Below are 17,406 nucleotides of genomic sequence, written 5' to 3' on the forward strand. Positions count from 1 at the left end.
AACCTTCCATAGAGGAATTGATGCCATAGAGGAATTGATGGGAGTATCTGGGCTTTTCACAGCACATTCCTAGGCATCTCCTGAGAAATAATTGAGAGATTTCGCACTGATTCACACAATCTTCCCTAGGCCTTCTTTCCAATTAGTTTCACTTTACTGTGCGTTTGTGTGTGTTACAAAATACTCAATAAAATACTATTAGAAATAATTACAGCTATATAGTATGGTCATGTAATATACAGACCTTCCTCTCTTCTTTTTCTTGTAAGGGCTATTTCACCCTAAAAAGATTTCTTCTGAGACAGGTCTCTGTGCACTGGTTTTAAACCTGAAGTGGCCCATAGTTAGTCTACTTAGATCAGGGGTGCCCAAACGTTTTTCAAACAGGACCAGATTTGATGAAGTCAACGTGCGGGAGGGCCGACCAAAGTTGTTGAGCTTTTTCTTGGATTTTGTTATGCATGTTATGTCTAGATTGCAGTCTATATTCCCATTGGTGCTGGTGGGGCAGTTTGAAATACTTTCCCAAAGAATTATTGTTCCTGTCAATTATATCAGTTCACCTTGTTAGTCTGTTACAGTTACTGAATACAGCAGAAATATATTTTATTTTGTTGTTGAGAAGCACCCAAGCAAACATCTTACAAGTCCTGATGTATAAAATGTGTCTCGAGTTTTGTTTTGTTTTTAAGCACTTTTGGTATGAGCTAAATAGACTGACATGAATGAAATCTGGGAAGAAGGAAGAGCATTGTAGCTTTTCATGAAAATAAACATACAAGGGTAGTCATTCTTAATTATCAAAACTGAAATATTAAGAAACCAGGTCATTCACTTAAAATTTATCAGGAGTAAACCTTTTCCAATTTATTATACAGTGGAACCTCGGTTTATGAACACCTCGGTTTATGAATTTTCGGTTTATGAACGCCGCGGACCCATCTGGAACGGATTAATTCATTTTCTATTACTTTCAATGGGAAAGTTTGCTTCAGTTTATGAACGCTTCAGTTTATGAACAGACTTCCGGAACCAATTACACCCATGCTTCAGTTTATTAACATTTCCGTTTAAGTACTCCGCGGACCCGTCTGGAACGGATTAATCCACTTTCCATTACTTTCAATGGGAAAGTTTGCTTCAGTTTATGAACGCTTCAGTTTATGAACAGACTTCCGGAACCAATTGTGTTCATAAGCCGAGGTACCACTGTACTGTGTACATCCTGATTCAAAATTGCTGTAATACTGGGTTGCAAACTCCATCTTTAAAATTGTATAAAATATGCTGGATTTAACTTTATTTCTTTTGCTCTGTATAGCGCAGGGAAGATATATACAGACTTCACAAGGAAATCTTTTTTTTTAAGTGTTCTGATCTCCTGCTGTTCCTCTACTCCAAAGTGAACAAAAATGGCATTTTAAAGAACAGTGTTATTTGTCCACAGCTGGAATTAATCCAGAGTCATTAGTGGTAGCCAAGAACTGCAAGTTTCCAAAGGGGAAATTGACAAGCTTAGCAAATGTCACAGAAAGGTCTCCAGCACAGAGATGCTATGCCCAAAGAAGTGGAGAATTAGAAAGAGCCTTCTTGTGTAAATGGTTCATGTTCAGCTTCTAAAATGCTTGCTGAAATGTAGAGCTACCACTGCAAATTTAGCGTGAACACCTGATTTTTCTTTCCCTTTGGCGTTCTGTGAAACCAAGCCAAAAAACCCATGATTTATGACTGTAAAACGCCTGGGGGGATCACATTTTAATTTTTAGTACTTAGGCCTGGTGCTAAATAATAAATTGAGGAACAACGAGGGCCTATGTAAATGAAATGGACATACCATGAAGGCTGTCTGAATTACTCTCTATGGTAGCTTTCTCCACATAGAAGGGGGGGGGGTGTTTCTCCATCTCACTGCAAACTTCCAAAATGATTGTTGTGAAATGAAGAAAACCACCTGATTGGCACAACGACTGACTGCCATGATACACAGATCCAGTCATCATGGGAAGCAGTTGAATTAAAGGTTCTCTGGCCCCTATTAAAACTGGGCTGGTAGTAAGTGGACCTCCGCACCTACAGATGCCAGCCTTGTTTAGGGCTAGTGTTTCACAATGTATACTTCATATCCACACACCATGATAAGGATTGGGTGATGCAAACGGATTGTTTCATGCAATCTAACTGAAATTTATAACCGACCAGCTGCTGAATAGTATTTTGGCACCTGTTTATAGAAGGTGTGGTATTGATCATCTATCTACAAGGAAACAGATTTCTAAGCAGCATCTCCTATGGCAGTGTCTTAACAGGTGAAGACAAAAGAGAAGGGCATTTTAAATGATATGTATATTGTGCATGCCATCAATAATCTTAAACAGATTTTTTTTGAAACCATGATATTAAGAAGAGAATCAAACAAAAATGGTAGTCTGATTAACATTTTAGAATAAAATCAGTGTATTCGATGATCATTTCTCTTCAATTCCCTGCTTCTGTTTCTGAAAAATGCATTTTGGCCATATCTTAGGCTTGCCATATGTCAGGAAAATGCCTGACATGTTCTGGTTTTCAGGTGTAAAAATGGTGTAAGGCAAGCATCCCCAAACTTGGCCCTCCAGCTGTTTTGGGACTACAACTCCCATCATCCCTAGCTAACAGGACCAGTGGTCAGGGATGATGGGAGTTGTAGTCCCAAAACAGCTGGAGGGCCGAGTTTGGGGGTGCCTGGTGTAAGGGGAGAATTTTGCTGAATCGGTAAAATGTCAGGGAAAACCCGGACGTATGGCAACACGATGGAAAAAGCAGTGGAAACAGTTCCAAAAAAGCTTAAAATCACTATTTTGGGGGACGGCAATTTGGGTTTGTTCCCAAAAAAAGTTCAACAATTTTGTGTTCTTCCTAAAAAAGCCCAACAATTTTGCAGGTGTCAGGAATTTTACTTTTTGAAATAGGGCAACCCTACCATATCTGTACTGTGATCTGAAGATAATTATTTTTTTGTGGAACACTTATAAAGTGTTTAAAATACACTAAGCAACGTTATAAGTTTGGTAGAAATGGGGATGTGACTGTTTTTCCTTTGCAGCATCAGGGTCATGCAAATTACGAGATCTCTTGACTATGATTCTTTTTTAAATGTTCAAAAGAACATAAAGCTAGTAAAGGTTAAAGTTAGGTGTAAGATATGACACTCAGGTCTACTTTAACATCCTGTTGGTGCTTTGCTATTGCAGAGATCGAATGAGAACATCTGTCAATGTTGTGGGAGATTCCTTTGGAGCTGGCATTGTCTATCACCTCTCCAAGGCAGAGTTGGAAAACATTGATGCCCATCACAAAGGGCACGAAGATATTGAAATGACCAAGACACAGTCCATTTATGATGACATGAAAAACCACAGGGAAAACAACTCAAACCAGTGTGTTTATACAGCCCACAACTCTGTCATAATAGATGAGTGCAAGGTACCTTTCACATTTATGGATATTGAGACTTGCATCTAGTCAATCATACCTCATCTTCCTTTGTTTTTTAACCTGCATGTATTTTTTTAAAAAATGTATCACTAATCATGGGACAATGCCGCATGCTATGTCGATCAGATTAAAGACGTGGGTACATATATTGTTTGCTTTCTTTGAGTATTTAAATTGCTACTGCATGCCATGTTTACAAATAACATTGTGTTCTACAGGGTGTTTTGGAAGGCAGTGCAATGCAAGGGGGGGGGGGATGTTGTCCAGTTAAGCATTCTTCTAGCTTCCCATTACAAGAAAGGTTGCAAATTCAGTTAATAAAGCCGATTGATAAATAGGAGAATTGATTTTGTGGCAATGGGAACGGTTAAAACTGTCTAAAAAAACAAAACAAAAAACAAACATCCCCACCATTTTCTCCTCCAGATCAGAGCAATTCTGTTGCCTTTGTGTGTTTGGAGAATCCATGATGGACCAGCTGCCACATTTAAAGCCCTGCTGAGTAGCTATAGCCAGAGCAGGAGACTTTTCCTGCTTCCGTTTCTTTCCTTCCCCTCTCATTGACCGCAGTTGGGAGAGAGGGCCAACAACACCAATTCCAGGGGTGGCATAACTTGGGGACATTTGGGGGAGTGTGTCAGGGGAACAAGGGGACTTGTAGGTCCATGACTTCCCCCAACATGCCTCCTGAACTCCACCGGTGGAACACCACCGACGGGACATACCAGAGGATCTCCAGCATCCTAAGTGTCATCCTGCTGGACGGCTTCTCTTTCCACTGGTGGAATGGCACTTCTCATCCCTTGGCCAACCAAATGATTTTTTCAGCCTTTTAAATGATATTTAAAAGTGACAGTTCAGAGAGCAAGATAGTTAACTGTTTGGAAACAGAAGTTCAATCGAATCCAGAGATTTTTTTTCTTGTGCATCCCGCAGGGAGGAGCAGAAGCTACACAAAAGCCATTAGTTTCAGTGGGTTGTGTTCCAGGAGCCTGCCATTTTCCTGAGTAGAAAAAGGCAGAAATTGGAAGCACCCTTCCTTGCTTCTTTTGAAATCAATGGCAGATACTTCCAAGTGAATGTAATGAAGAGCAAGCTGTAAGGAAACTGGAGGAGAAAATATAAAGCCATTTCTATTTATATACAATTAGGGAGAGCAAAGATATGCACGAGAAAGAAGCACATTCTCATGCTTCTGCTGACACCCAAATAAATGCAAATCCTGTCCTTTTGTGGATTGATGCGTTCCACGACACACTGTAGAGACACATGCACTGTACCTCGTCCTCAGCAACTGAGAGCTATTGTGCTCGCAATAATATTTATGCTTTATTTTCATTTTCATTGTGGGCCATTACAATGCCATTTTTGTGATTTCTGTCTATTGCTGTTTGTGAATTACTTTGTTTAAGAAGAGATTACGACAAGAATTGTCCTGACCAAGAGTTACATGAACTTGAGGAAACACCATGGCTGAATGAGAAACTAATTTGAATGCTTTGCATCTTGCTTCCAAACTCATCCTTGTGGAAGCAACACTGTTGTTTTGCATGATGTCTGAATGCAGCCATTGATGAGACTGGGCCTGGGTGGAGAACTGAACTGAACAAACGTTTTTCTTTAGGCAGATCTACAGCTTTCCCTAATGTGCTGTCATTAAAGGATTGCCGTAGCCATTTCAGATTTTGATTAATGTTTCAGCTGGATGGTCATCAAGCTCACTTACTTGATACTGATATTTCTAAGTCCCAGTAGGGAGAACAGGGGAGAGAAACCATTGATGGCTGCGTAGAACATCAGGTTTCTAAAATCACACAATTAATTTAAAAATAACAAAGCTTTGCCTGTAACTAAAAACATTCTGACAGCAAGGCTTTATAAATATGCCAGTTCTAAAGAAAGGCACCATTGCTCTGACATTATGCCTAGGACCTGAGTTTATTTCTCTGAAGTGGGCATCTACTGTCTTAAACATTTCTCAAATCACATAGTTATGTATAGCAATAAAGTGTAGAAGAATCCCATGGTTAAACAATTGAGCCCCTTTGAGTTTAAGCACATAATTCAATCATGCTCATTTAAATGTATTGAAAATCCAGACAGAAAAGTTGTTGAGCCTTTTTAAAATATTATTTTAAGCTTTGACCAAACTTGCTGAGTTTGCAAAATCTCGACAAAACATCACCAAAAACGACACTGCCGACAGGGATTTCCATATGTCCGGATTTTCCCAAGCATTTCAGCGATTCTTGCCCAGACTCAGTTTCCAACAGCCAATTGCCAGCTATATACAGGAAATCCCAGACGTATGGCAACCCTATTAAATTTGTCTGGATTATTCCTGATAAGTTTAAAACATTACAAGCAGCACAGAAAAGTATGTGAATGAAATTGTAGAAAATGTCCTGCAAGAGAGAAGTTTGCTGCAACTCTGGTCAGTGGTTTTTGTTGTTGTTTCTTTGTCTCAAGCATTAATATAATGACATGTCATCTCTACTTAATATTCTAAACAGCTTCCTAGTTTGATTGCTTTGCACAGCTGATGTATGCTTTATTAGCAAGCTATATCGATTGTTATTGCATGGGCTGTTTTTCTGTTGTTGTTTTTTTAAAAATCACAGTTCACATTACTTCCTTTGCAAACTAACCTATAATTTCAGTTCCAAATATGTGGTGTGTTCTATTCTTTATAATGCATGTGTTTCCCTTTTAATTATCTAAGAAAGAGGCTGGCTTTGTTTCAAACATGGGTACATTGTCATGATTTCATGTCCCAATGCTCCCATGCGTCCAGTTTGTCCATCATGTGGAATATCAGTCCTGTCTTTAAGTTTTCATGCGAAGCTGAGGACAGTAACATGAAAGGTAAGCTAGGAAATAATGGGGTTCCGTTTAAAATTAGATGAAAGGCTCCCTTACTATGTAAAGGTCCAGTTCATTTCTGTCCAGTCAAACAAGCACGTTAGCCATTTTGGCTTATCTAGCCATGCATAGCACATCTCCACTGGGGGGAAAAGATGGCGCATGGCTGGCTGTGGGGTTGTTGTTTTTTTCCTTTAGAAAAAATATTGACTGATGAGATGTTGCTTACTAGCCAGTATTTCCCATGGAATGATTTACCATTCTTGGTCTTCCACAATTGTTAATCAAGTTAACATTGAAGTGTGAACCTTTAACTGAGACACTGATATGGCTGTTTGTGGTTTTGTATGTAAAATGCAGCCTTGTTAAGAATGGTTTGACTCAGTTGTAACTGCACCTTCAACATTACACGATCGGACACAGTAGTGAACAATGATGTTTCCCAGCAGGTCCTTGTGGAGGATCAATTCTGCCATTTGCTATTTAGCTTTTTGTAACATATGTGCATATGTATGTGTGTATGATTCACATATATGTGTATCTCTGTGCACATCGGGCCTATAGACCTGATTTCTCAACATTCTGCTTTGCGGACAGAGCACTATTGTAATTTTGAGTTCTTCCTGCAGATTGAGAAACATTGAAAGGGCAGAACTGATTCAGTACAAAATAAAAAACACGTATGTATATTTTCACACATGGATTTAATGTAAATCTTGTAAATATTCAGTTTTGCTGTTTAATTCTTGACATTTCTCGCAAAAGTGCCTTGATCTTTAAGTTAGGTGTTGATGACAATTATTTACAGGTCACCCTGGCAACAAACGGCAAATCTGCAGACTTCAATGCTGTTGAAGAAGAACCTTGGAAACTTGAGAAATAAGGAAGGAACAATCCAGGTCCACCTCTAATAAGCCCCAGAAGTTGTCTTATGGTAAAAGCTGGTTTCAAGATTCAAGAAGATTTTTCACTGTCTTCATTTAGCATAAAAACTATTCGCTTATTTAATGCTCTTAACGGAAACTTAGAAACAGTCCCATAAAGTCATTGCTCCTTTAGCATCTTTGCCAAATAATTCATAACCATCTGTCTCAATTGTGTCATCATTTGAATGGATGTGACTGAAGGACACTCTGTCAGTTCGAGAGATGTATTTTTGCTGGGCTTCCTCTGTTCAACTCAAGACGTAGAGAATGTAGTTGCTGCAAAAGAGGAAAGATCAAAAAGCCCCGATAGCTGGTGAGACTCGGGCTAATAAGCATTAAGTATAATGTAAACGGTGCAGTATTTTGCAATGCCTCTTCTCCTGCTGTAGATGTCAACCAGCACCTTGGTGCATATCAAATACAGTTAGCACTGTGGACTGTAATATATGATCACTGTAAATGTTTTACATGTGCTTTATTAATATCTGGCATATGATATTCTCGATTCCCTATTTTTCATGCCATCCTCACATTGATGGTCATATCCCAGTTCTTTTTACCATCCATAGCCCCATGAATGCCAGATCTATGTAGTCACCCAGGGGTTTTCATTTTCGTCATTTTTGCCACCCCAATTCTGTGAACCCAAAACTTGAAGGAATAGGAAAAGTGATTTGCAGTTTATAGTGGGGTGTGTGTGTGTGTTAATGCCTGTGTGCACTGTTCCCCAAAATGAATTAACCCCTGGGCAGCATGTATACCTGGCTTGACCATGATTTTTTTCTCCAATTGAGTTCAATGGACTGTATTGCCAGTATATAAATTTAGGTGTGAAATATGTAGTTTTCAGAGCTAATAAACCATCCCAGATTGTATGCTATTCACGCTACCAACTAGCACAATTCTGATTATCCATACAAGGAGAAACATAAACTGCAATACGTGTTTGTCTCAATCCAGCAACGTCAAAGTACCGTATAGATGCATATTACTGATATTTCAGCAGGAAAATCTGGAGCAAGTAATATCTTGTCACCCTTTTGCTGAGATCTGGAATGGAATAAGGCGCTATTCTTTAGGGATAAAATGTCTGCAAATAAATCACATATTTTGCATTCATTTTGCTAAAAAGAAACTTGGCAAGTTTAATATTGTTTAACAGCTGGAAGCTACCTATTTATACACTGGCAAAAATGTTTTATATGTTTGGTCCTTGTGAACAGAGAATTTAAACGTAAGATAATAATCTTGTCAATTATATCTTGGTTTGTACAAATGGGTTTGGGTAAAGAATATCCATTCAGAATTGTAACAGAATTATATTTAGTAATTGTTGTGATGCCCAAACTGCAATAATTCCTTGACAACCCATCATAAAAGGACACGCTGCCACAGCAAATATCTGCAAGTTGGAGCAGGAAAGATTTAATCTCTTGTTGATAGATCATAGAATTGCAGAGTTGGAAGGGTCAGTGAGTGTCATTTAGTCCAACCATCTAAATGCAGGAATCTTTTGCCCAACATGGTGCTATAGCCAAAAATACTGAGATAAAGTGTCTCATGCTCTACTAACTGAGCCACTCTGAACATGTTTGCCTTCCTGCAGACTTATACAGAGTATTATCCTTTGCCAAACAGGCATGAAGGATTTCCCATAGGTTTCAAAAGAATCATGTCTCTCCCTTTTGCTCTCTCTGCATACATGAACATAACTTCGCAGGCTGGGTCATAGGAGGACTGGCTTTGTCTCCCATTAAACCAGCCTGTGCACCCATTCTTCTTGATCACCTCGAATTCTGGAGGTCATATAATTTAACTAAGCGACCAGAGATGGGGTGGGGGAGGCTGTATGGGAGAGCTGTGCTCATATCTTTCATTTCCCGACTAATTTGACACACTGAAGGGAGAGAGGAGAAACAGCTCTGCTGATTCCTTGACATAAAGACAGTGTGCTCTTGTAGGGATGGATTTTTATATTCTGATATTGTGCTTTTCATGGAATACATACCTTTTGTAGAATTGAAAACCCTACCCCATCTTTTGTGCACATGCTCATGTTAACTTCAATGAGGTACCATGGGGATTGCTTGCGGTACATATGTATTTCTATTCTTACCTACATCACTTTATACTTGGCGGCTATTCAGTGCACAATTAGAAGGAGCAAACAAGGTATTGAGCCAGCAATGTGATTTCCAGGCCCCTGTCTGCGGTAATGGTTTCAGCAACACTATTAAAAAAAAATACCCCATTGCTTTTATTTTATTTTATAAACTAGGAAGACATTCTCAAATTGAAACGGGGATAAATTTCGTGTGTGTGCAGAGTTAAGAATCTTTGAACGGATATCAACAGAAAGAACACCTTTTACAAAACCGGCAAGGGGGAATTTTTTTTTTGTATGTTTTATAACTCAGGGAATTTCAATCTTACGATACTCCTTTCCCAACAATATAAAACAGGGAGAGGGAAGCAACTATTATATTGGAGGCCTGCATATTTTATCTTCTAGATAAATGCTATTACATAATTCTCTTGTGCTAACTGGTCAGCTGACTGACTGTCCACAAGTATTTCTATTTAATTATGAAATCTAAATATCCTTAGCTGCCATTTCATAGTTTGCTTAGCCAATATGAATCTAGGTTGTTGAACCAGGGGTGGGGGGGGGGACAAAATAAAAATGAACCCAGTAAGTGGCCACAACACTAACGCACATTCCCTTTTAAATGGACACTTCTTTTAACTTGCAAATCTCATTCCTTATATTTTCAATATGACTTTGCACACTATGCTTTTTCCTACTAGCCTGAGGCATGCCATCTTTCCATGCTATGCCCTATTCCTCTCTCATTAGGTTGCAGCATCTACCAAGGGGCACGTAAAATCAACCGTAATCATCTCTGCAACCTAGTCTCCCATCTCCAACTGTCCCTGCTGCCCAGAATTGTGATAGCAATCTAGACAGAATCAGTGACAGGAAACAATTAAAAGTATCATTTGCAGGAAGCACCAACACTTCAAGCTCTTTCCAGCAAGAGCATGTGTAGTAAGAGCATGTGTGTGTTTTAGTGCTTTCCCTGCTTAGGTTCAAAACCTTTCCTTTTTGTTTGTCACTCCTGGGCAGCTGAATGCTTAAGTAAGTAGCAGGCGAGAAACAGTTTCCACTTCATTTGCTTCTCTTGACTAATTTTGCACCAGCACTTTGGATAAAATGATTTCTTTGCTCAGGTCTGGCTTGCTAGTCTGCATAATTAAGAGGACCTTGCTTTTACCTCTTTGTAGATTCTTTATAAAAGCGATCTAAGATTTCAAAATGCTGATAATCTGCCTCACAGATTATCAAGGGAAATGAAGGATGTTGAGCACTTTGCAGTGAACAGTCTCTTTTCTAGCATCCCATTCACTTGAAAAAGGTGCCCAGGTATTTTGTACTGATCTTGGGTGGCTTGGCTTTGTCCTTTGGCAAGTACAATTTAAGGACTTCAGAAAATAATTAATGGCATAAGGTGACACCCAGCATGAGTCATACTCAGAGCAGACCTGTTGAAATTGAGTACATTGATTTGCCTGGGTCTGCTCGGACTATAACTAATGGGTGGGTACACAGGTGTACTTAGGCTCCCTTGCACCCTTGGCAAGGGGACACGTTCTCCCTTATCTTGCACCCTTGCAAGAGAATCCTGCAGGCCTCACCTGGTCTCCCTGAGCAGGGAAGAAGCAGCCTGGGGATTGTGTGGATAGGCAGGTGGGCTCCTACTTAACCTGACCAACCCCTAGATACTCCCCTAGGTGGGTATCTTCCTTAGATTTCAAGGAGAGCAGGCTGAGGTTTGGTCTTTGCTGGTGGCAATTCCGTTGATGTTCTGCTTTCAGTGGATTTTCATAGAACGTAATCAGTAATTCATACTTGTATAAGTAAATCTGTTGAGTGTGGGGAAGGATCCAAACTCTTGTGCCCTATTCCTATTTACTTTAACCCTCCTCTACACAAGAAACTGGAGTTCTCCTCTTCCCATAGCTCCTTGGCTCTCCTCCCCTCTTGTTTGTATCTCCTCTAATATTTTCTTCTACCAAATGTCTCACCTGTACTTCTCTAGAGTTTCTCACAACAAAACAAACAAACAAAGCCCCCCTCTCTTCCTGCCCAGACATGACCCTGGGCCTGGAGCTCCTTCTATCGTTCTCTTGCTCATCATTGTGATATCTGTTATCTTACAGCTACTAACATTTTTTCAAGCAGTCACTCCAGCCATGTAACTCCATCTCTAATGCGAGAGAACTTTATGATGCCTGAAAATCAGTGGGCTGGGCAGAGGTTCATTGAGATACATGGGATAGGTAGGGAAGAAGGAGCTGGTCCTCCATAGGTAATGGAGGTATGAAGCAATGAAACGGAATGATGATAGTCCTCCAGTGTTACTGGTCAACATTTGTCACAATTAATTGTATTGTTTTCTTAGTTCTTGGTTCTTAGCCAGACCAAGATTTGTGTTGCTGCAAGTTTGCCTACTTTGACTGAATAGCATCACACACTTGCTTGGATGTTGGGTTATAACACAAATCAACCTACCTACATTTCAGCTAACTGAAAGAAGCCTCTAAGCCACCCAACACTCTCTCAGTTGTCTTGGAACAGCCTTAACCAGTGGATAAAGAGAATTTATTATCCAACCCAATCTTTATTAGGTTTATTACGGTATTTCTTAAAAGGCAAAAGGCAAATATGTGCACATAGGACCTCTACGTATTCAGGGATCCCCAATTCCATTAACTGGAAGGATCTGATTTATTCCTTCAAAGCTGATCTATTGCTGGAACAAGAAGATTATTTGAAATTAAGTTCCTTTTCAATCAGTGGCACACATCCCTCAACTGTTGTCTTTAGAACCAGGGTTCGTGCACATTTATTCAAGACATGGACACAATTTAATACTGTGAGTCTTTCACATTAACAGTATTTTGTACATAACACGTAATGCTTCACAGGGATTTTTTCATTGATTTTCTACAGCTTTGAAAGCTTATTTGCAAAGCTTGATTACCAGTTGATATTTTTCAGTCAGTGCTGTAGATTCCAACATTCCATTTTTTAACTTCTTCCAAGCTGCTTCTTCAAGCTTCCTTTTGAATACTGCAACAAAAAAATCCCCTTCCTTCCTGTCCTTCCTAGTGTGAACTGTAATTTATGGAATGCATGAGGAAAATAATGTATTTCTACTTCTAAATACATCTTCAGTTCTAATGTAGGCATTTATTCATACCTTTTGTCCAGCAGCCACAAACTACAGCGTAGACTGAATTAACAAATTTAGTATCTGTAATTTGCAGACATACTGATATTTTCTTACACTGTTTACAGACATACCAATATTTTGTTATACAACCTTATAAGACAGAGAGAGAAAGCTACAATATTTACAGGGAATCCATATTAAAGGGGAAATGGAAAATATTCTTATAATATATATAGATTAATTAAAAAAATCTACGTTATATTAAATTAACGTAACCCTGTAAACTTTATTTATAACCTCTAAGCAAAGCACAAATAGGAAATGAAGGTGTCTTTAAATGCTGCAGTTCATTATGGAACACTATGTTGTTATAATAATCTTAAGATTGATCAGATGAACAAATGATCTGTTATTTTTGATACTTACAGTGTAATCCTATGCATGTTTACTCGGACAAAAGACCCACTGTGTTAAACAGTGCTTAATCCCTAGTAAGTGTGTTTAGAATCACAGCCTTAACCTGGTGTCCTTACCAGGAGAATTAGGAAGGGTCTCCACCCTGCAATATACAAAGAGTCTGATCCAGAATAATTTATTCACCAGTATATTTTGTCCCCCAACCCTTGTCCTTACTGCATTTTCCTATAGTCACCAATGTTTCCAATGGAATTGATTACAAAGTCTATGTACTTTAGGATTGCAGTTTCTGAAGAAGGCCCTGATCCAGCTGTAGTCATGGGCCATCAGGCATAAGAACTGGTGTCCCGTAATTTGCATCAAGTGATGCATCCAGCTAGTTCAAAGTGGCTTGGGTGATAATCATAACGTGGAAGGAGATGAGCATCTGTATTTATGTATGTGCACAGACGTTGTTTGCTGGCTTGGCCAGAAGCCTTCAGAGACCAGGCCTGCAGTTCCTCCACAGTCTTTTCTAGACTGGCTAAAGTAACTGGCTTTGCCAGTTCACTTCAAAGCCAGATCACAAGTTTTGCTGCTCGGCAAATACTGTACAAGAAAGGAGGCGGCAGCAAAGCCAATAGGGTGTCATCATTATTTAATGAATAACAGCACAAACTTAGCCATGTGTACTCAGAAGTGAGTCCTGTTGAATTCAAGGGGGTTTATTTCCAGGTATGTGGGTTCTTAGGCAGGGGGAAGGGAACAGAAGACAGGCAAATGGCCACATTCAATGACCTGCTGAGCTCTTGCTTGTGTGGTCAGAAGTGAGGTTGGAATGGATCTTTTGTTTTTCCCCGTCTTCTTCCTGGCCAAGAATTTATTTTAGGCTAGGACCACAAAGGTTTCCACAGGGAGAGTATCAATGAAGTTGGATCTTCCTCTGGAGGACAAAGCTTTGCCCTTATCGTGCGAAATTGAATCGGTTTTATGGCCCTGGAACACTTCGGTGACCATAAGGCTGTGACCATTTGTCATGCAAAATGAATGATATTTGTACAAGTTCAGACGATGTAAGGAACTGCAGAACTGTGTTTCATGTCTTTGCCTTTGTACAACAGGACCAAACAACATTTTTTATGGGACCATGTCAATTGACTTGCACATATAGAAATACCTCCTGATTTTTAAGACATTTATAAGAAAGCAAGCGGTATATTTTTCACCAGGATGAATGAGATCAGTTTTTCTTTTATTTCCTTATAAAGTATCTCTAGTCCTATGGCCTTGCTATTACCCAAGCACATTGAATGAGCAAATAAGAGTTATTAAAACCTGAGGAACAGCTTAAATAAAATGTAGATGTTGTCTCTTGGCACACCAACTGCACAGCACACATAGCAGAGGATATGTACTGAAACCATCAACAATCCATGAAACAGGTATATTTAACTAGAGAAACCTGTTGTACATGCCTTGCGTTTGGGTGAGCAAACTGTACAGTAGATCTAGAATGTTGTGTCAATGTAAACTTATTTTGTAATCCTCTTCTATTTTAAAAGCAGAGTTTTCAAATACTCTCGTAATTAGAGCCCAATGTGTTCTAGTGGTAAGATAAAAGTACTAATAATGGCTGTCAAAGCATGACACTCTTATGAATACCAGTCTTGGTGCGTTGTTTTCCGCATGAAGAACAGTGCCTCTCCGCACTTTGTGTAGATAATGTAGCTTATCTTCGTGTAATTTCGGTGAAATTGTGTATACAGTATTAATAGTTGCCGTTTGGTTTTTAATTTAACATCAGTTATGCTGGAGTAGAAACTTTATAATATGTTCCGAAAAGAATTTGTGTTGGGTTGGCTGCTTGTTGGTATTTCCATCCCCAGGTATTTATCAGAATAATCTCCATAGGCAGATAACTGGTTTTATATGTTGATAATATAAACATGTTGGTGCATGTCAAAGTTTGAATAATTGTTGGAACCTTTTATTGCAGCCGATTCATTGTACATGTTAGTCTTTGTTTTTATATACCTAACCAGCAGCATGCATGTGAGTGTGTGTATGTTTGTAAATCCCTGGCACTTAGTGAATGTGACTGGCCGTCTCATTTTGCTGCACTGTGAATGCAATATCACTGCTACATTAAAGAATTAATGTAGGCATATTATTCCGAGTTTATAATATTAATATATTTTCGTCTGTATACCTGATATGTTGGAAATGTAGAGACACATTTATTAGTAAGTCACTGCATCAGTTAGCTCATTGGTCAGAAGTGAAAACAAACCTTGCTGTACTCTTTACTTTAGATGCCATGCTTATCGTTTGCAATTGCAATGTCTGTTTCTGCTTTGCAACATGGACTCCTTCTGCTGTCATCCAACATTTCAAGATTCCTCTGATGTTCATTTGCTTTCACTTATTCACTGACAACAGTAGCCATTGAAGAATCTGCATAACCTGAGCCTGTCAGTTTGCTTTAAATCAGGCATCCCCAAACTGCGGCCCTCCAGATGTTTTGGCCTACAATTCCCATGATCCCTAGCTAACAGGACCAGTGGTTGGGGAAGATGGGAATTGTAGTCCAAAACATCTGGAGGGCTGAAGTTTGGGGGTGCCTGCTTTAAATCAAGGCATAGGCATGCCTGTTAACTATACACACTGGCCTGTTTACTCAGAATAGACCCACTGAAATTAATGGACCCCAAGTTGGCCAAATCCATTAATTTCATTGGGTCTACTCTGAGTATATCTAACACTGAGTATATCATTATCATTCTTATGATTTGTTTTACACCAGCTAGCCAGAAGCACAGAGGCAAATACTGCTTCCATTTTTCAAAAATAAGCATATGAAAAATTATAACCACAAATCCCATTCATGTGAGATTTGGAAACACACAAACAACTGTGTTTTTGAGGTGTGCTTTACCTGTTGTGTTATGTGCACTTGTATCTCAGAATTTCCATGCACCAGTAATCATACTTTTTATATACAGTGGTACCTCGCAAGACGAAATTAATTCGTTCCACGAGTCGCTTCGTATAGGAAACTTCGTCTTGCGAGTTTTTTTGTTGCATGAGGCATTCGTCTTGCGGGGTACCACTATATTATGAATTTGAATGCCTCTGATAATATATAAAAGCAGCTCTCTGAAAAAGAGCTACTAGTGGAAGCTGGCAGGATTCACTGTTGCTTTCACTCAATAAATGTAGCACCTTTACTGTGGCATATTCCATGGGATAAAGTATCTCATACAGAATCTAGTTGTCATCTGCCTTAAAAGTACTCTATAACTATTCCTTTTTTTCAATTCCGGCTTTCCTATTGTGAATTGCCTTTAGCAATCACTGAAGTGGCGGGTCACTCTGAGCCTGAGGACCGCAAGTGTGTGAGACGACGAAAGGGGGAAAGCCACAAAATCTCAAAATCTGTGCACGTGTATTCTTTTTCATATGCAACTATGGGCGAAATCCTATACACATTCATGTGGGAGTAAGTTACATCAAACTCAATGGAACTTACTTCCAAGTAGGTATGTATAGGACTGGGCTGTTTAGGGAAATTGCACTCAGGGCCTTTGAGATCATGGCCATTGTGTATATGATTCCTAGGCTGCATCATTACATACATACTCAATTTGCAGTTCTTCCCTGGAAATGTGATGTGATCCATTTAGAATACATCCAAAAGAAACCATAAGCCTGGTCTTTGACATTGATTGGAAATGTTTATCTGGGAGTCGAAATGATGTACTTGTACAGTTCCTCTACCACATCTTGTATAAAGATTAATGAATGCAGATGTGAAAACTTTCTATTAACTCTGGTTACTTTCTTGTATACTGTAATGGGAATGCCTCATTTACTGAGAATATTTTTTTGTAGTTTATAGTTCTAATTCTCCTAATCTTTATCTATACCTCCTTTAGTAACTACAGTATTTGCTTTTAATACTTTCTTACTGTGTGAACTGATTTCTGTAACTTATGTATAAAACAAAACTGGACATTCTTTATATACTGGAAATAATCAGAAAAGACAATATTTCATTAAGTGTTGTACTTTTTATGTACATATCATCAATAAATGTGGATTCATAATTTTAATGGTTAGAGCAAGTGTCAATTATTATTTATCAACTCTGAAAAGAATATGTGATGTGTTTGTGCAAAGTATTTTATTCCCTAACACTATTTTTACTTAGTATATGTAAATCTCTATTTTAAATTACTTATACATGGGGAGTTTTTTTAGTACAGTGGTACATCGACCTACGAACGACTCGACAACCTAATTTTTCGACTTACAAATGGGGCAAATGGTCGCACGCTTATGAATTTCTCGACATCCGAACGGAAACCACGGCAGTTTTAGATAGGGATTTTTCGACTTATGAATTTTTAGGGCTGCTTCGACTTACGAATTTTTCCGTTTCCAATGCATTCCTATGGGAAATCGCGTTTCCAATGGCGCTTTTCAACTTACGAATTTTTTGACCTACAAAG

At 38.9% G+C, this 17,406-nt stretch overlaps 1 protein-coding gene across 2 annotated transcripts in view; it reads left to right on the forward strand.

The window, feature by feature from the left end:
* Positions 1–17,007, forward strand: part of SLC1A2 (solute carrier family 1 member 2) — a 96,775-nt gene extending 79,768 nt beyond the window's left edge. Inside the window, exons 10-12 of one of the 2 annotated variants that reach the window (XM_035116278.2) lie at positions 3,231–3,462; positions 6,966–7,016; positions 7,145–17,007. In XM_035116278.2, the coding sequence (XP_034972169.2) occupies positions 3,231–3,462; positions 6,966–6,980 (247 nt within the window). In that variant the 3' untranslated portion in view covers positions 6,981–7,016; positions 7,145–17,007. The remainder of the gene's footprint in view (positions 1–3,230; positions 3,463–6,965; positions 7,017–7,144) is intronic. The other variant, XM_035116270.2, reaches the window with a different exon arrangement.
* Positions 17,008–17,406: the final 399 nt, after the last annotated feature.

Source organism: Zootoca vivipara, chromosome 1, assembly GCF_963506605.1.
Source record: "Zootoca vivipara chromosome 1, rZooViv1.1, whole genome shotgun sequence".
Classification (NCBI taxonomy): domain Eukaryota; kingdom Metazoa; phylum Chordata; class Lepidosauria; order Squamata; family Lacertidae; genus Zootoca; species Zootoca vivipara.